We start from the raw sequence: 21,716 nt of genomic DNA on the forward strand, positions 1-21,716 counted from the left end.
AATACATCTAAGTTTTCCTCACTCTCTTTTGTCCTTTTTATTCATCAACTGTGTAATTTCAAATGATTCATCTTGATGCTCACAGATTCTCTCTCCTGCTAATTGAGTCTTCTGTTGATGCTATTACATTTTTCATTTATTGCATCATTCAGATTAAAAATTCCTGTTTAGTTCTTTTTATAATTTTGTCTCTCTGTTGAGTTTCTCATTTTGTACATGTTTTGTTTTCCTGACTTTGTTATTTGTGTTTTCTTTTTTATTCACTGTCCTTAAAACAGTTATCTGATTTATTTTTCAGGCAATTCATTAATCTTCAGTTTTATGTGGCTAGTTTTTGGAAAATTATTGTATTCTTTTGATGGTGTTATGTTTCTCTGAGTTTTTTGTGTTCCTTGTTTTGATATGTGGACATTTGATAGTGTGGTCACCTCTTCCAGGCTTTATAGAATGGTTCTGGTGGGTTAAGACCTTCACCTTTGGGTGCTTGTGAGCAAGCCAACATTATGCAGTGAGGTGTTTCAGGCTCTTGGGATAAACCAGAGACATAGTGGCTCTGTTAGCCGAGGTGAAATTGTCAGTGAAAATTGAGGGAATCTTCAGTGGCCAAAGCTGTATGTGTCTGCAGTAGTGATGAGGGCTTCTAGGGGCATCCTAATTTCTTTTTCTATTATGGACACTGTTCTAGCTGAAAGATCCCTGTTATAACTGGTTTCGGCTCTCAGGCTTTCTCACAGTATGGTTGCATTGGCATCTAATGCACAAGTGCTTGCAGAGCAGTTGTGAAGCCAGTGTCTGATTTGTGGATGCTTTCAGAGTGACGGCAGCTATGGGGTCTTGGGAACTGGCTACTCTGCAGTGGTGATAGCTCTGATGCCTGATGTATGAACACATGTGGAGCCACCACATAGTCAGATACTCAAGCTTGGCTGTTCATGGAGGGATAGTGGTTCAGGGATCTATGGCACTGTATTTCTGCAGTGGCAGCAACTCTTGTGCCTGATGCATGGGCACATGAAGACCAGTCATGAAACATAGGTCTGGAGTGTGGGCACATATGGACAGATAGCACCTCTGTAGTTCAAGTATCTGGATAGCCTGCAGCAGAGTTTCCTCCTCTTCCTGAGATATGGTTCATAGATCAGGCTGTGGAACTGGGATTTAAAAGCTGTGTGCATGCTGGCCACAGAGCAGGGGTTTAGATCATGGATGTCTATGGGGTTGTTGTGGAGTTGGTATATGAAATACATTTATATATATCTGCCATTGCTATGGGGTCTGAGATATGTGGGTTTGGGGAATTGGCAGCCCAATTATAGGGTGGTACAACAATATTTCTTTTTGGGAGAGGATACAGAAATGCTTCCCTTTCTGGTGGGTTCAGCATGGTGATAGTTGTCAGTTACCTCAGTGGCAAAATCACCTTGAGTATCCTACAGAGTAGTATGTTGGCATCTGGTTTTATTAACATTACAGGATTTTCTTCTGTGAAAACTTCTAGAAGACTATTGCTATTGTAGTGGCTGTTGAGGTCCTCAGTGGAAAAGGCTGCTGGATTGCTTCAGAGAGCATGTCAATGGGGACTACCTTGGCATCTCCTCCATGGCTGATACAGATAAAACCTGTCTTTCTTTGTACCTAGCTTTCTCCCCATAGGGTGAGTCAGTAGTTCTCAGTAAACAAAGGCTAGACAAATAAATAGATTTTCAGCAAAATGAACCTTTTCTTCTCATTGCATCATTTTTATCTGTTTGGGGTTCTTTTTCTCTTTAATAAGAAGCATTAATAATATTTGTAATAGTTAACATTTCAGTGCTTGCATGTTTCAGGCACTGCTGTAAGTATTTACACGTGTTAATGCTTTAAATCATATCAACAGTCTTGTGAAAAAATAGTATTAGTTTCATTACTAATAATGTGAGAAAAAATAGTATTAGTTTCATTACTAAATAATGTGAGAAAACTGAAATACAGAAAATTTAGGTAATATCCCTAAAGTGTTACAGTAAAGAATGGAGCTGTGATTCAAATCTATGGTTTGGTACTGTACAATAAAAATAAATGTGAGCCACATATGTAATTTTGAATATTCTAATAGCCACATTAAAAATAAAAGGAACTCAGAATTCCTGTTGTGGCTCAGTGGAGAAAACCGAACTAGTATCTGTGAGGATGCAGGTTCAATCCCTGGTCCTGCTCATGGGTTAAGGATCTGGTGTTGCTGTGGCTGTGGTATAGACTGGCAGCTGTAGCTCTGATTCAGCCCCTAGCCTTGGAACTTCCATATGCCACAGGTGCTTCCCTAAAAAATAAATAAGTAAATAAATACATATATAAATACATAAAAATAAAAGGAACGGGTGAAATTAATTTTAAAATATATATTATTTAACTGTCAAAAATATAATTTTGACATACTATTTTAGTAATTTTTCATATGGAAACAGGTGGCTTACAGTGACTGTGTTGGATAGCTCAGGTCTGGAGTCTGTTCTTAGGCTTCAGAATCAATTAAAATTTGGTATAAAATCATGGCTCTGTCATTTATTAGCTGTGTGATCTTAGGCACAATGTGTCTTCCTATTCTGGCATAATGTTTAATACCTCTGACAGTGATAATTCTTCCTTAAGAACTCCTAACAATACTTTGCATCAATTTTCTCACTGTATCCTCACAACCTTACTGCTAGAGACCCCAAAGATAACAATTTAGGCAATGGAAACTCAATGATATAAAATAACTTGCATAGATCACGAGTATAAATTGAGAGATCCATAATTTTGTTCAACTTGAAGGGATAGACTTATTTTTGTTTGAATACTTTGAGTATTTGTTGAAGTAATTAATAAACAACATTAATGCAGTGACACCAAAGAGTCTTTATCAAAGTTATTTTCAACACTCATGACAGCTTTTTTAAAGTATTTAAATTCCTTTTTTGAAGAATCATGTTTGAGATACTGAGAAATTCCATTGGCATTGCATAATTTAGTGATCATATTACCACATACACTCAAACTGTTATTTTAGATGTATTGATTTAATTGTTTGTTTCTGAGCATTGCTATGATATATGCTTATTGTAGAATGTTTACAAAAAACAAAAATTATTACCCATATCCATAGCACCATAGGAGTTGGTTATTCACTATTAACATTGCTTTTATTTACGGTGCATATACAATGTTATGTATAATGCATGTAATGTGAATTTTTTCGGATTGAGATTAAACTATAAATATAACAGTATAATTTTTTATTTCATTTAAATTAAATCATTTTATGTATTATGAATTTCCAAAGTACAGTACAAACTTTTAAGAAACACCATTGTTATTGACTGTATTGATGTCCCTCTTAGATATCTATAATAATTTACTTGGTGACGGTCTTGTTGCTTTTCTATTTTACAGTGTAAATAATAATGCACTGACTATCTTTAATCTGTTTTTGTTAGTATGTTGGATTATTGTATTTTTGATGCATTCCTAAATGGAGAATCATTGGTTCAAGGAGTAAGTTTTATAAACTCTTGACAGGTACATTAATTTCAGCATGTCAATCTATATTCTTTTAATAAATTTGAGTAGAAGGATACTTTTTGTGCTTTGTGTAGCTCTGTTTCATTTTTTTCTAGGTTTGAGGCGGCTAAGAAGGAGGCTTATGCTGTAGATAAAAAGCTTGCAGAGAAGCAGGAAGATGAAGCCACCTTGGAAAAGAAATGGCCCTTCCTTGGTGTTCCTTTGACAGTCAAGGAAGCTTTCCAGCTAAAAGGTATTGCTCTGTGTATTTTCTTTCTGTAGATACATGGTTTGAACCACAGATGGCATGCATCTTCTGAACTTATAAACTGAAAATGAGGTTTTCAAAGTTGAAAACTAATATAAACTTCCTTGTCAGCTTTGAAGTGAAGGAAACTATTCTGCAAATTCTATTGGGAAGACAGATGGTAATGAACATCATCTGTTACTCTTAGACAGCATATTAGTGTTTATGCCCAGTGGCCATTAGTTTTCAAAGCAGACTATAAGAACTATAAGAATAGCATCATCTTATTTTTCAAATAAATAACTTGAGACTCATGAACCTAAAGTACCTTGAATAAAGCCAAACTATGACTCTGATAAAAACCTGATAAAAACACAGGTTTTTTTTATATATATAAAAAAACACAGATTTTTTTTAATATATTCTGGTTAGCCTCAAAAGTAAATAAAAATCCTAAGTGTTTGGAAATTAAACAACATACTTCTAAAAAACTGATGTATCAGTGAAAAAAATTCAAAAGGGAACTTTTGATTCAAGAGAAACAAAAGAAAAATATAACCAAACTTATGGGATGCAGCAAAAGAACTGCTTAAAGGGAAAATTTTTTATCCTATTATGAGTATAATTAAATAAGATTTAAAATCAATAATCTAAGTTTCAACCTTAGCAATCTAGGAAAAAATGGACAGACAAAATCTATACTGAATACAAGGAAATAAAACAATAAAGGCCAGAGTCGAAATCATTGAGATAGAAAATACTAAAACAATAGATAGAATCAGTAAAACCATATTTGCTTGAAAACATTAATAAAATGTTTAAGTTTGTAGTTACATTAACCAAAAAGAGAGAAAATAAAAATTAATAAAATCAAGAAAGGAAAAGATGACATGAGTAGAGATTTTAATCATATTATAAATTAATAATAGGAATGGCTTCAGTAAACAAATTATATAATGTAAGTGAAATGGAAAGATTCCTAGAGAGACAGAAAAAAACAAAAGTGACTCAAAACAAAAGGAAAATATGAGTAGGCATATGGCAAGTAAAGAGACTGAAATCGTACTTAAAACAACAACCCAATTGAAAAACGGGCACAAGACCTGAATTTCTCCAAAGAAGATATACAGATGGCCAACAAGCACTTGAAACAATGCTCAACATCCCTGATTATTAGAGAAATGCAAATCAAAACTACAATGAGATACCACCTCACACCAATCAGAATGGCCATCATTAATGAGTCCACAAATAACAAATGCTTTGGGGGATGTGGAGAAAAATTAACCCTCCTGCACTATTGGTGGGAACGTAAGCTGATACAAGCACTATGGAGAACAGTATGGGGGTACCTCAGGAAACTATATATAGAATTAATATATATTTTGACCCAGCAATCCCACTCTTGGGCATATAACAAGACCAAACTTTCCTTGAAAAAGACACATGCACCCTCATGGTCATTGCAGCACTATTCACAATGGCCAAGATATGGAAATAAACTAAATGTCCATTGACAGAACGATTGGATTAAGAAGAAGCGGTAGTATTTCTTCTTCTTCAAACTTTTGAAAGAGTTTAAGGAGGATGGGCACCAATTCCTCTTTATATGTTTGATAAAATTCACCTGTGAAGCCATCTGGTCCTGGACTTTTATTTGTACACCATCAAACTCCTAGAAGAAAACATAGGCAAAACACTCTCTGAAATCAACATCATGAATATTTTCTCGGGTCAGTCTCCCAAAGCAATAGAAATTAGAGCAAAAATAAACCCATGGGACCTCATCAAAGTGAAAAGCTTTTGCACAGCCAAGGAAACCCAAAAGAAAACAAAAAGACAACTTACAGAATGGGAGAAAATAGTTTCAAATGATGCAACGGACAAGGGCTTAATCTCTAGAATTTATAAACCACTTATACAACCCAACAGCAAAAAAGCCAATCAATCCATGGAAAAATGGGCAAAAGACCTGAATAGACATTTCTCCAAAGAAGATATACACATGGCCAACAAACACATGAAAAAATGCTCAACATCACTGATTATAACAGAAATGCAAATCAAAATACCATGAGATATCACCTCACACCAGTCAGAATGGCTGTCATTAATAAATCCACAAATAACAAGTGCTGGAGGGGCTGTGGAGAAAAGGGAACCCTCCTGCACTGCTGGTGGGAATGTCAACTGGTACAGCCACTATGGAGAACAGTTTGGAGATACCTTAGAAACCTATACATAGAACTTCCATATGACCCCGCAATCCCACTCTTGGACATCTATCCGGACAAAACTCGACTTAAAAGAGACACATGCACCCGCATGTTCATTGCAGCACTATTCACAATAGCCAGGAAATGGAAACAACCCAAATGTCCATCGACAGAGGATTGGATTTGGACGAGGTGGTATATATACACAATGGAATACTACTCAGCCATAAAAAAGAATGACATCATGCCATTTGCAGCAACATGGATGGAACGAGAGACTCTCATCCTGAGTGAAATGAGCCAGAAAGACAAAGACAAATACCATATGATATCACTCATAACTGGAATCTAATATCCAGCACAAATGAACATCTCCTCAGAAAAGAAAATCATGGACTTGGAGAAGAGACTTGTGGCTGCCTGATGGGAGGGGGAGGGAGTGGGAGGGATCGGGAGCTTGGGCTTATCAGACACAACTTAGAATAGATTTACAAGGAGATCCTGCTGAATAGCATTGAGAACTTTGTCTAGATACTCCTGTTGCAACAGAAGAAAGGCTGGGGGAAAAATGTAATTGTAATCTATACATGTAAGGATAACCTGACCCCCTTGCTGTACAGTGGGAAAATAAAAAAAATTATAAAAAAGAAGCAGTATATATAGACAGTGAATACTACTCAGCTATAAAAAAGAATGAAATAATGCCTTTTGCAGCAACCTGGATGGAACTAGAGACTCTCATACTAAGTGAAGTAAGTCAGAAAGAGAAAGACAAATACCATATGGTATCACTTATATCTGGAATCTAATACAGGCCATAAATGAACCTTTCTACAGAAAATAAAATCATGCTCATGGAGAACAGACTTCTGGTTACCAAGGGGGAGGGGGATGAAGTGGGATGGATTGGGAACTTGGGGTTGGTAGATGCAGACTTTTGCCTTTGGAATGGATTAGCAATGAGATCCTGCTGTGTGTCACTGGGAACTATGTCTCATCACTTATGATGGAACATGATAAGTTGAGAAAAAAAAAGAATGTATACATGTATGTGTAACTGGGTCACCATGCTGTACAGTAGAAAGAAAAAATAAAAGGTAAGAAAAAAAGAAATGGTATATATACACAATGGGATAGTACTCAGACATAAAAAAATGAAATAATGCCATTTGCAGCAACATGGTTGGAACTATAGAATCGCACACTGAGTGAAGTAAGTCAGAAAGAGAAAGGCAAATACCATATGATATCACTTATATCTGGAATCTGATATACAGCACAAATGAGCCTTTCCACAGAAAAGAAACCCATGGACTTGGAGAACGGACTTGTGGTTGCTGGGGTGGAGGGTGTGGAGTGAGTGGGATGGACTCGGAATTAGGGTTTAATAGATACAAACTATTGCCTTTGGGATGGATAAGCAATGGGATCCTTCTTTATAGCACTGGGAACTATGGTCACTTGTGATGGAGCATGATAATGTGAGAAAATAGAATGTATACATTTATGTGTGACTAGGTCACCTTGCTGTGCAGCAGAAAAGACACAACACTGTAAATCAGGTATAATGGAAAAAATAAATATCATTGTTAAAAAGTTAATAAAAAGATACAGAATCAGGAATTTAAAAAAAAAGAAGAAAAAAAATCTCCCCACAAAGAAAAGCCCAGGCCCAGATAACTTCACTAACAAATTTTATCACATGTTATACAAAGAAATATTGCAAATACTTCAAAAACTCTTCTAGAAAGTGAAGAAAGAGGAAACAAAATAAAAAAAGAATCTGTATATGAGTACCTCTCATGAATGTAGGTCCAAAATCCTCAAAAAAATATTTTTCAAAATGAAGCCAAGAACATCTAAAAAAGGTTTATATATTATGCAAGTGGAATTTGTCCAAGAAATACAAGTTTAGTTTAATACCAGTGATATGCTGGAACTAATTGCCCACTTATGCATGGTCCCAAGGTACAATCACATTAAAGCTTATTTTTTTTATTTTTTGTCTTTTTCTTATTTCTTTGGGCCGCTCCTGCGGCATATGGAGGTTCCCAGGCTAGGGGTCTAATCGGAGCTGTAGCCACTGGCCTATGCCAGAGCCACAGCAACGCGGGATCCGAGCCGCATCTGCAACCTACACCACAGCTCACGGCAATGCCGGATCGTTAACCCACTGAGCAAGGGCAGGGACTGAACCCGCAACCTCATGGTTCCTAATCGGATTCGTTAACCACTGCACCACGACGGGAACTCCAAAGCTTATTTTTAAAATGTAGATTCAATAAGGAAGTTGGATGATTATCCTAAACCTATAACTTTTACTTCCAGAGAAGTAAAAAAATTTTACAAAATTACTCGGAGTCACATGGACTTTTAATTTAATTCTGGCTCTCCCTTTTCTTGGCTGTGTGACTTTGAATACTTTTTTTTTTAAATTGAACTTCTTGGAGTACCCTATTGGCCTAGTGTGTTAAGAATCCAGAATTGTCACTGCTGTGGCATGGGTTCAGTCTCTCCTGAGAACTTGCACATGCCACAGGCATGGTCAAAAATTTTTTGAACTTTTTATCTGAAGGTGTCATCATCAAGATGGCAGAGTAGGAGTTTCCTACTGTCATCTTCACAGGAGACATCAATTTTGGTAGTCCTTTGGTAATGAGAATATCTTTTTTTGGAGTCAGGGAGTCCAGAAAGAGCAAAAAATTTCTAAAAGAGACATATTAAAGAGGGTAAGATGAATAATTTCACTTTGCCCACATCACTTTGTATTGCAGTAAGGGTCACTGACAAGAGAAATACCAGTGACCTGTGATTTCTCCAATGAGGAAATGAGTACATTGAGGGAGTGGATACCTTCTACAGCCACGTGGGTCACTGTCAAAAAGACTGCCCAGGTTCTTTCTTTCTTGGCTCACCCAGATTACTGAAGTGATCAGCAAGAAGGAAGACTAGAAAAGACTAGGAACAGAGTAGCCAGGGCTTGGAATACCAAAGGATTACTACTAATTGCTTTTCAGTTCTTCCTGCCAAGCCATAAACAGAGTCTATCAGGAAGACTTCCCGTAAGTTACTGAGGATGCCTCACATGAGGTTCCCTCCTAGCTGGGGCCATGGTCACTTCCAACATTCTTCAAGAATAACCCATGCCCCCTCACACTCCTATATGTCTGGCTCCCAGTGCATACTTCTACATACAGTGATAGTGAAGCAGTGGTGATGGTTAGAAAGCAAGTGTTGCAAGCAGGCCTGATTGCTGAACTAGGAAAAGGCTTACAAACTTGAACATTTCAGGGTGCTGCACTAGTGAAGACAAATGGGAAGTTCTCAAATCCCATGGTGGCTTGTCGGACTGAGAGAAGGCATAAAGTTTTAAAATCCCCCCCACACACAAGGGGGAATAAGAAGTATACACATGGTGCATTGTAAAAAATGTCTGAGAAAGACTGTATCCAAAGCTGGAGTGACAAATGAAAGTATCACTTTATATTTTTACTATTTTTTGGCTTTATAAAATTAGAGTATAGTTGATTTACAGTGTTGTGTTAATTTCTGATGTCCAGGATAGTGACCCAGTCATACATATATATATATGTATATATAATTATTATTTATATAACATATTATTAATATCAGTATAATTAATATTGTTTTAATATATTTTGATATATATTATTCTTCTCATATTTTTTTCCATCATGGTCTATCACGAGATACTGGGTATAATTGTCTGTGGTAAACAACAGGACTTCATTGTTTATCCATTTTAATTAATAGTTTGCATGTACCAACCCAAAACTCCCTATCCATCCCACTTCCTCCCCCCCCATGGCAATGACAAGTCTTTTCTATGTCTGTGAGATTGTTCTGTTTTGCAGATCAGCTCATTTATGCCATATTTTAGATTCCACATATAAGTGATATCATATAGTATTTGTCTTTCTCTTTCTAATTTCAGAATCTCTATTTCCATCCATGTTGCTACAAATGGCATTATTTTGTTAATTTTTAATGCTGAATGGTATTCCATTGGATATATATACCACATCTTCTTGACTCATTCATCTGTCAATGGGCATTTAGGTTGTTTTCATGTCTTGGCTCTTGTGAATAGTGCTACAATAAACATAGGTGTGCATTTATTTTATTGAATGAAAACTTTGTCCAGATATATGCCAAGCAGTGGGATTTTCTGGATCATACGGTAGTTCTACATTTAGTTTTCTGAGGAACATCCATATTATTTTCTGTAATGGTTGTATCAATATACATTCCCACCAACAGTAAAGGTAGGTTTCCTTTTCTCCACACACTTTCCAGAGTTTGTTATTTGTTGACTTGTAAATGGTGGCCATTCTGATTGCTGTGAGGTGGTACCTTGTAGTTTTGAGTTGCATTTCTCTAATAATTAGTGATGTTGAGCATATTTTCATGTGCCTACTGGTGATTGTATATATTCTTTGGAGGAATATCTATTTCAGTCTTCTGCCCAGTTTTCAATTGGGTTGTTTGTTGGTTTATTGTAGAGTTTTCCATCTTGTTTGTATATTTTGAAGATTAGGCCCTTGTTCGTTGCATTGTTTGCAAAGATTTTCTCCTATTCTGTGAGTTGTTTCATTTTTAAATGGATTTCTTTGCTCTGCAAAAGCTTTTGAGATTAATTAGGTCCTACAGTTTTATTTTTGTTTTAATTTTCGTTATTTTAGGAGGTGGATCAAACAAGGTGTTGCTGAGATTTATGTCAAAATGCATCCTGCCTATGTTTTCCTCTAGGAGTTTTATAGTACCTGGCTTTTACATTTATGTTTTTAATCCATTTTGATTTTATTTTTGTGTATGGTGTTAGAGAATTTCTATTTTCATTCTTTTACATGTGACTGTCCAGGTTTCCCAGCAGCACTTATTGAAGAGACTATCTTTCTTCTACTGTATGTTCTTGCTTCCTTGTCATAGATTAACAGCATAGATGATAGTGTTTATTTCTAGGCTTTTTATCTTCCTCCATTGATCTATGTTTCTGTTTTTCTGCCAGTACCATGCTGTTTTGATTACTGTAGCTTTGTAGTATAGCCTTAAGTCATGGAGCCTAATTCTTCTAGCTTTGTTTTTCATTTTTTCAATGTTGCTTTGACTATTCAAGTTCTTTAGAGTTTCCAATTTAAAATATAAATTTTAAAATATTTTGTTCTAGCTGTGTGAAGAATGTCATGGATAATTTAAGAGGGCTTGCATTGAATCTGTAGATTGCCTTGGGCAGTGTACTCATTTTGACAATATTTCTTTTTCCAATCCAAGAGCATGGTATATTTTTCCATCTGTTTATGTCATCTTTTATTTCTTTAATCACCATCTTATAATTTTCAAAGTATAGGTCTTTTGTCTCTGTAGGTAGGTTTATTAAGGTATTTTATTCTTTCTAATGTGATGGCAAATGTGTTGGTTTCCATAATATCACTTTCTGCTCTTTCAGTCTAATTCTATGTATTAATTTTGTATCCTATAGCTTTACCAAGCTCATTGATGAACTCTAACAGTTTACTGGTAGTGTTTTTAAGATTCTCTAGGTATGGTATCATGCCATCTACAAATAGTGATAATTTTCCTTCTTTTCCATTTTGAATTCCTTTTATTTCTTTTACCTCTCTGATTGCCATTGGTGGGACTTTCAAAATTATGTTGAGTAACAGTGGTGAAAGTGGGCATCCTTGTCTTGTTCTAATCATAGTGGAAATTCTTTCAGTATTTCACCATTGAGAATGATGTTAGCTGTGGGTTTGTCTTATATGGCTTTATTGTGTTCAGGTAGGTTCCCTCTATGCTCACTCCAGAGAGTTTTTAAATCAGAAATGGGTGTTGGATTTTGTCAAAAGCTATTTCTGCATCTATTGAGATGATCATATGGTTTATATTCTTCAGTTTGTAATTTGGTGTGTCACACTGATTTCCAGATATTGAAAAATCCTCGCATCCCTAAGGTAAATCCTACTTGATCATGGTGTATAATCTTTTTAATATATATTTGGATTTGGTTTACTAATACTATTTTTTTAGGATTCTTACATCTATATTCATCAGTGATATTGGCCTGTAACTTTTGTGGGTGTTGTATCTTTGTCTGGTTTTAGTATCAGGGTGATGGTGTCCTCATTGAATGAGCTGGGCCGTATTCCTTGCTCTGCAACTGTTGGTAGGATTTCAGAAGAATAGGTATTAAATCTTCTCCAAAAGTTTTATAAGAATTTGCTCGATAAGCCATCAGGTCATTGAGTTTTGTTTTTTGGAAGTTTTTAAGTCACATTTTGAATTTCAGTCCTGTGATTGGTTTATTCTTATTTTCTATTTCTTCCTGCTTTAGTCTGGATAGTTTGTGTCTTTGTAAGAATCTTTCCATTTCATCTAGATTGTCCTTTTTATTGTCATATAGTTACTTATATTCATCTCTTTTGATCCTTTGTATTTCTGTGATGTCTGTTGTAACTTCTCCTTTCTCAATTCCTATTTTTTTTCATTTGTACCCTGTCCCTTCTATGTCAATGAGTCTTTCTGTTTATCAAATTTGTTGGACTTTTCAAATAACCAACTTTTGGTTTCATTGATATCCTTTATTGTTTTTGTTGTCTTTATTTCATTTATTTCTGTTCTGATTTTTATGATTTCTTTCCTTCTAATAATTTTGGGCTTTGTCTGTTCTTCCTTCTCAGGATGTGTTATGTGTAAGGTTATGTTGTTATTTGAGCTTTTTCTTGTTTTCTGAGATATTTTATTGCTATAAACATCCCCTGAAAACTGCTTTTGCTGTGTCCATTGGTTTTGAATTGTTATATCTTCCTTGTCATTCGTCTCTAAGTATCTTTTGATTTCTTCTTTGAATTTCTTAATGATCCATTGGCTGATTAGTAGCATATTGTCTAGCTTCTGGGAGTTTTTATTTATTCTCATTTCTTCATGTTGTTGATTTCTAGTCTCATAGCATTGTGGTCAAAGAAAATGCTCAAAATGATTTCAGTTTTAAAAAATTTACTAAGGCTTTGTCTGTGGCCCAAGATGTGATCTGTTCTGGAGACTGCTCCATGTGCTCTTGAAAGGACTGTATATCCTGATGTTTTGTGGTGGAGTGTTCTATAAATATCAGTTAAGTCTATCTGGTCTAGGGTGTCAATTAAGGCCTGTGTTTCCTTGCTGATTTTCTGTCTGGACGATCTGTCCATTGGTGTAAGTGGGGTGTTAAATTCCCCCACTGTTTTTGTGTTTCTATCAATTTCTTTTTATTGCTGTTAGTATTTGTCTTAGCTATTGTGGTGCACCTATGTTGGGTGCATATATATTTGAAATTGTTAAATCATCTTTTTGGAATGATCCTTTGGTCATTATGTAGTGTCCTTCTTTGTATATTGTGACTTTCTTCATTTTAAACTCTATATTGTTTGATGTGACTATTGCTACTTCCACTTTTCTATGATTTCCATTTGCATGTAATACCTTGTTCCATTCCCTCACTTTCAGTCTGTACGTATCCTTAGATCTGAAGTGGGCCTCTTGCAAACAGCATATTTATGGATTTTGTCTTTGTATCCACTCAACCTGTCTGTGTCTTTGGTTGGATCCATTTACATTTAATGCAATTATGAATTAGCATATACTTTTTGCCATTTTCTTAATTGTTTTTGATTGTTATTTTGGGTGTTTTTTTCTTCCACATTTTGTTTATTCTCTTATGATTTACCCAATATCTTTAGTGCTGTGTTTGGATTGCTTTTTGTTTTTTGTGATTGTGTCCATTATAATTTTTTATTTGTTATTCCTATTAGATTTTGATATAGCCACATACAGGTATATGGATTTGATTTTTGTTGCTGGTCTCTTAATTTCTTATGTTTTTTCAATGTTCTACATTTGTCCTCTCCTCTTCTCATGCTTGCTAGTTTTAATGTATTTGTCAATGGGTGATTTCCTACTTTTCTGTTATCTTTGCCTTTACCAGTGAACTTTATCATTTCTAATTTTCTTGCTTCTAATTGAGGCTTTTTATTTTCTGACTTGAGAAGTTCCTTAGTAGTTGTTTTAGAGCAGGTTTGGAGGTTCTGGATGCTCTTACATTTTGCTTGTCTGAAAGGCTTTTGATCTCTCCAAATCTGAATGATGGCCCTGATTGGTAGAGTATTCTTGTTTCTACGTCCCACCTCTTCATGGCCTTAAATACATCTTTCCACTCCCTTTAGCTTACAGAGTCTATGCTGAAAATCAGCTGTTTTCCTTATGGGTGTTTCCTTGTATGTTATTTTTGCTTTTCCCTTGTGGCTTTTAATGTTTTTCTTTGTATTTAACTTTTGTCAGTTTGATTAGTATGTTTATTGCAGTGTTGCTTCTTAGGTTTATCCTATATGGTATTTTCTGTGCTTCCTCTACTGAGTAATTGTTTCATTTCCAATATTAGGGAAGTTTTCAGCTATAATCTTCATATATTTTCTCTGGTCCTTTCTCTAATCTCCTTCTGGGACCCCTCTGATGCGAATGATGTGCTGAATGTAGTCCCAGAAGTCTCAGACTGTCCTCAATTGTTCCATTCTTTTTCCTTTCTATGGTAGTGATTTCCTCCACTCTTGAATTCCACCTCACTTATTCATTCTTCTGCTTCTTTTATTCTGCTGTTTATTCCTTCTAGTGTATTTTTCATTTTAGATGTTGTGCTGTTCATCTTAGTTTGCTTATTCTTTACATTTTCTAGCTCTTTGATAAACATTTCTTGTAAGTTCTTAGTCTTTGTCTTCATTTTTTTTTCAGTATATTGGCTCAACCTTACTATCATCAGTCTGAATTATTTTTCAAGTAGATTGCCTGTCACTTCATTTAGTTGTTTGTGGTTTTGTCTTTTTTTTGTCTGAAAGCTCTGGCTTTGTCATATTGTCTAAATTTCTATGTTTATTGTCCCATTTACAGGATGTTTATAGATGCAGCTGCTGTAGTTCCTGTAGTTCTCAGGTGTGGTAACAGCTCATATATATCCAGAGAACAAGGTGGGGGATAGCAGTATCACACTACATCTCCTTGGGCCAGGTGGCTGGCAGGAGCCATAGAGCTTGTGCTTTCTCATGGTTCCTCCAGCTGCTCCACCTTTTCTGTAGTCCTAAGAATGGCAGCCACTGTTCCAGCATGGCTCCCCAGCATGAGCAGTTGGTGTCCTGCAGCCTAAGAATTTGAGCAGGGAAGCAGACCTTTCTAATAGATCCCATCCCTTCCCTCCTTTACCCCTCAATAATTGTGCTGAGACTCCAAAACCTACTGGGTTTCCTCAGCTTATGTCATCAAATGTGATCACCCTAGACTCTAGTCCCTTGAGGCTGTTTCCATGAGACTAGTCCCACTTTTTTTTCCAATGTAGCTATCCCCAAATATCCCTCTGAGTCTGATCTCCAAAGATGGATTTTCAGTTCCTGACCTCTTCTCATACCAGCATAAGGTTGAGAGGTGCAGGGCAGTAGCATTGACCATTTATGTAGCACTGTTTCCATTCTAAATGCTTCAAACTGCTTGCTGTGTTCTCCTCCAGTAGTCTAAAGTTCCCACTTTGTCCTGGCTGATCTCACTGGTGGGGGGTGGATTTCTCAGGGTACAAGACTCTTTCCTCTGTCCAGTTCCTTCCTAGTCTTGCAGGTCCCATCCTGTTTCCTTCTCATTTTATTTAACTTTTTCTTATTTCTTTTGTCCCATACAGTTTCATAACTTTTTTATTCTGTATCAGAATCCTGAGGTCTTTTGTAATTGTTGAACAAATTTTCTGTGCAAGTAGTTCCACATGTACATACATTCTCGATGTATTTATGTAAGTGAGCTTCAACTTCTACTTCTCTGCCATCTTCTCTCTCACTGGTATCTCCTTTTTGAAGCCCTGAAGCCAGTTAGTATGGACTGGAATAGGTGCTTGCTTATGAAAATGCAAATACATCACCATAAGTCTTCAAGGAACATGAAAACTCAAGGAAACATGGCAATATCAAAGGAACACAATATTTTTCTTGTAAATAGACCCCAACAACATAGAGCTCTATTGATTTCCTGACGAGTAATTCAAAATAATTTTTTTAAGGAAGCTCAGATTTCTACAATGGAATACAAAAAGACAACTCAACAAAACTAGGGAAACAGTACATGAGCAATATAACAATTTCAACACAGAGATAGAAATCACAAAGAGGTGAAAAGAAATACTGAATCTAAAGATAAATGGAATGTAATACCATATATCACACCAATAGCAGACTCATCAAGCAGAAGAAAGAATCTGTGAACCTGCAGATGAGTCATTGTAAATTATACAGGTATAGGAAAAACAGAATTAAAACGAATGAAGAAAGCCTATGTGAATTATGGGATATCATCAAGCAAATAATATTCACATTATAAACTTATTATTTATTATATTTGCTTATTATTTCTATGTGTAAAAGAATATGAGAGAAGGTGAAAGAAAGATTAAAGATGTAATGGCTAAAACCTTCCCAAATCTGGGGCAAGATATGGACACCCATGTACATGAAGATCTTAGGTTTCCATTCAGATAGAACCCAAACAAGACTTCACAGAAACACTGTATTTTAAAATTTGTCAAAAATTTAAAAAAGAATTTTGAAAGCATCAAGAAAAAAAAAAACAAAACCTCAGTTCAAATAAGGGAACTTCCATGGAGTTATCATCAGATTTTTCAGCAGAAAATTTATAGGTCATGAGTAGGATGATAAATACAAAATGTTGAGAGAAAAAGAGACTGCCAACTACTTTACCCTCATAAATGAAGAAAAGATAAAGGCTTTTCCGGACAGAAACTAAAGGAGGTCATAACCACTAGATTTGCCTTACAAGAAATACTAAACAGAACTCTTAAAACTCTCATGGAAAAGATCCTGAGTGGGAGTTCCCATCATGGTGCAGCAGAAACAAATCTGACTAGGAACAATGAGGTTGCAGGTTCGATCCCTGGCCTCACTCAGTGGGTTGAGGATCCGGTGTTGCCATGAGCTGTGGCTGTGGTGTAAGTCAGAAGCTGTAGCTCCAATTAGACCCCTAGCCTTGGAACCTCTATATGCCTCAGGTGTGGCTTTAAAAAAAAAAAAGAAAATATCCTGAGTGGTAACATGAAATATACAAAACTCACTGGTAAATGTAAGTATAATTAAATTAAGAATTCTCTAATATTGTGTTGAATTCACTTAACTGCATTATAAATGTTAAAAGGCAAATATTTAAACATAAGTATAGTATAATAACTTGTTAATGGGTAAACAATATAAAATATATTATTTGTGACATCAAAAATGTGAAATTTTGGGAGTAAAAGGGCAGAGTTTTTTAAGCCATAGAAGATAACTTGGTATCACAGTAAAATAGGCTTATAAAATATTTTATATAATCCTTATGGGGATCACAAAGCAAAGCCAAATGGTAGATGCATAAAAGTAAGAAACATACTGCTGTGATGGATCATCAAATCACAAAGGAAAGGAGAAAAGAAGGTACAGGGAAGGTACAAAACAGCTAGAAAACAATTAACATAATGGCAATAGTAAGTCTTTACTTATCAATAATTACTTTCAATGTAAATGTAAATGGATTAAATTATCCAAACAAAAGACACTTAGAGCAATGTTTAACAACGCATGCTAAGAAGATGTTTGTAAAAATACTACTTCCTTGCTATGTTAAGAACAGAGTGATTTTAGTGAGTAGATATGATGGTCATTCTGTATTGTGTATAAAGAAGTATTTACGAACACAGGTTAAACAGATGGTTGTTAGAGCATACTTGCTATATTGAGAAAAGTGTTGTATCAGTGAATGGATGTGATGTCCATTCAGTAATGCATATAGAGCCGTGGAAAAATACACAGTTGCTGAATGTATAAAAATACAAAACTCCACCATATATTGCCTACATGAGACTCACTTCGTTCTTATGGAAGCACAAAAATTATAAGTGTATGGGTGGAAAGTATGTTCCTAAAGAAAATCAAAAGAGCAGGCTTATTTATTTATACTTATATAAGACAAAATATTTATTTCAAAAAGTGTAACAAAAGATATAGAGTCATTTTATAATGATAAAGATATCATTTTTTTTCTTGCTTTTTAGGGCTGCACCTGAAGCAGAGGTTCCCAGGCTAGGGGTCAAATTGGAGCTGTAGCTGCCAGCCTATGCCCCAGCCACAGCAATGCAGGATCTGAGCTGCGTCTGTGACCTCCATCACAGCTAATGGCAACATTGGATCCTTAACACATTGAGCAAGGCTATGGATCAAACCTCATCCTCATGGATACTAGTAAGGTTCGTTAATTGTTGAGCCATGATGGGAACACCAAGATGTCATTTTTTTGAATTTTAAATTATGTATTTAATTTACTGAAAGTGGAAATATAACATATTAAAATTATACATTTATATCTATAAAGCATAGCTAAAGGAATACTTAGAGGAACACTTATAGCTTTAATTCCTTATATTAAAGAATTAATTTTTAATCCTTTATATTAAAATTTTTATATTAAAACTTATACTTGATTTACAATGTTCTGTCAATTTATGCTGTCCAGCAAATTTACCCATTTTTATATATACATATATATATATAAATATACACATACACACACATTCTTTTTGTCACTTTATTCTCTAGCAAAGGTGATTGGATATATTTTCCTGTGCTATACAGCAGGATCTCATTGCTTATCCACTCTAAATGCAATAGTTTGCATCTACTAACCCAAACTTCCAGTCCATCATACTCCCCCTTCCCCCAGCAAACACAAGTCTGTCCTCCATGCCCCTGTTCTGTTTCTATTTTATAGATAGATCATTTGTGCCATAGTTTAGAATCCACATATAAGTGATATCATATGGTGTCTCTCTCTTTCTAACTTACTTCAGTCAGTATGATAGACTTTAGTTCAATCCATGTTGCTGTAAGATGACATTTTTAAGAGGATATATCAATTTGAAAAATATATGCTCTGATGTTACATTAGTGACATATGTGAATTAGCCAATATGAAAAATTAAACAGTCAACATCCAGTAGTATTATGGGCTTCAATACCACTATTACACAAATAGGTTGGTCATCCAGTAAGACAATTAATAATAGAATAGAACTAATGTTAAATGTGGACTTAACAGATATAAGTGGAACACTCAAACTAATAATAGCAGAATAGGCATTCTTCTCAACTGCACAAAGAACATTTATCCAGGATAGCTAAGTTGTTAGGTCACAAAATAGTCCCAACAAATTTAAGAATATGGAAATAGATGAAGAAGCTCAGAAACCATTCTCAGTTAAAGCAACAAGAGAATTCACCTAAAGCAATCGACAACGAAACAGACCTCTGCAGTCTGACACACTTTGAGTTTGAAAGGGAGATAGTGAAAATACTGAAATAATTGAGAGGATATGAACAGTAATGCAGACTCCCTCAGGAACTAGAAACTATAAGGAGGAGCCAAGAAAAACTAGAAAACTCACTTACAGAGATACAAACTGAGCTAAATGCAGTAAAGACCAGAATGAATAATGCAGAGGAACAAATCAGTGATGTGGAAGATAGAATAGTGGAAATCACCCAAACAGGATAGCACACAGAAAACCAAAGGAAACAACATGAAAGCAACATAAGAGACCTATGGGATAATATAAAGTTGGCCAATCTATGCATAATAGGAATTCCAGAGGGAGAAGAAAAAGGGGATTGAAAATACATTTGAAGAAATTATAGCTGAAAACTTTCCAAATCTAAAGGATATTGATATCAAGATATAGGAAGCACAGAGGGCCCCAAACAAGCTGAACACAAACATGCCCACAACAAGACATAATAAAAATGGCTAAAGTGAAAGATCAAGAGAGGATTCTAAAGGCAGCAAGAGAAAAGCAAAGCATTAATTATAATGGAACCCCCATAAGGCTATCAGCTGATTTCTCTACAGTAACACAACAGGCCAGGAGGGAGTTTCAGGATATGTTTAAAGTGCTGAAAGGAAAAAATTTTCAATCTTGAATCCTCTATCCAGCAAGAATATCATTTAAAATAGAAGCAGAAATAAAGAATTTCTCCAACAAACAAAAGCTGAAAGAGTACAGCAAGATGAAACCCATCCTAAAAGAAATACTGAAAGGGCTTCTCTAAATTAAAAACATAAAAAAATAAAAAAGAAGATGTAAGAAGAAATAGGACGGAATAAATCACAACTGGAAGGCAGTCACTTAAATAAGCCAGCATACAGATCCAAACATGAAGATGTTTATAAAAAAATAAAGTAAAATAAAGGCATCAAGTTCATTCATTGTAGGCAAGGAAAGTTAGAAAAGATAGATTCTTTTTTTATTTTAATGATGTGCTTGAGCCTGTATGATTATCAGGCTAAAGTAAGAAGATATTGGAAGGGGTTATCATACTTAAAAAACAGGGCAACCACAAATCAAAACCGAATCTTACATTCACAAAACCGAAAAGTACTCAAGCATAAAATAAATGGAATCCATACAACCAAAAAAAGCAAAGAAGAGAAACATAGAGTCAACTGGAAAACAAGGTTTAAAATGGCAACAAATATATATCTCCCAATAATCACCTTAAATGTCAATGGACTGAATGCTCCAATCAAAAGCATAGAGTGGCAGACTGGATAAAAATGCAAAAACCTTCAATCTGCTGCCTACACAAAACTCACCTAAGGACAATATTTTAAAAATGGCCATACTACCCAAAGTGAGCTACAGATTCAATGCCATACCTATAAAATTACCCATGACATTTTTTACAGAACTAGAACAAACAATCCAAATATTTATATGGAATCACAAAAGACCCAGAACTGCCAAAGCAATTCTGAAGAACAAAAACCAAGCAGGAGGCTTAACTCTCCCAGACTTCCAGCAATAGTACAAAGCCACAGTCATCAAGACAGTGTGGTACTGGTACCAAAACAGACAGACAGACCAATGGGACAGAATAGAGAATCCAGTAATAAACCCAGACACCTATGGTTTGTTCATCTTTGACAAAGGAGGCGAGAACATAAAGTGGGAAATAGAAAGTCTATTCAGCAAGCATTGCTGGCAAACCTGGACAGCTGCATGCAAAGCAATGAAACTAGAACACACCCTCACACCATGCACCAAAATAAACTCAAAATGGCTGAAAGACTTAAATATAAGACAAGACACCATCAAACTCATGGAAGAGAATATAGGCAAAACATTCTCTGACATCAACCTTACAAATGTTTTCTCTGATCCATCTCCTAAAGCAACAGAAATAAAAGCAAAAATAAACCATTGGGACCTAATCAAACTGAAAAGCTTTTGCACAGCAAAGGAAACCAAAAAGACAACTTACAGAATGGGAGAAAAGAGTTTCAAATGGTGCAACTGACAAGGGCTTAATCTTTAAAATATACAAGCAAGTTATACAACTCAACAGCAAAAAAGCCAACAACCCAATGGAAAAATGTGCAAAGGACCTGAATAGACATTTTTCCAAGGAAGATATACAGATGGGCAACAAGCACATGAAACAATGCTCAACATCCCTGATTATTAGAGAAATGCAAATAAAAACTACCATGAGATATCACCTCAAACCAGTCATATTGGCCATCATTAAGAAGTCCACAGATAACAAATGCTGGATGGGGAGTGGAGAAAAGAGAGCCCTCCTGCACTGTTGGTGGGAATGTAAGCTGGTGCGACC

General features: G+C 35.4%; 1 protein-coding gene across 1 annotated transcript in view; it reads left to right on the top strand.

The window, feature by feature from the left end:
* Positions 1-21,716, top strand: part of FAAH2 (fatty acid amide hydrolase 2) — a 269,155-nt gene that overhangs the window by 54,015 nt on the left and 193,424 nt on the right. The window contains exon 4 of the mRNA XM_047764203.1: positions 3,636-3,772. Within this exon, the coding sequence (XP_047620159.1) occupies positions 3,636-3,772 (137 nt within the window). The remainder of the gene's footprint in view (positions 1-3,635; positions 3,773-21,716) is intronic.

This window comes from Phacochoerus africanus, chromosome X, assembly GCF_016906955.1.
Source record: "Phacochoerus africanus isolate WHEZ1 chromosome X, ROS_Pafr_v1, whole genome shotgun sequence".
NCBI classification, from domain to species: Eukaryota; Metazoa; Chordata; class Mammalia; order Artiodactyla; family Suidae; genus Phacochoerus; species Phacochoerus africanus.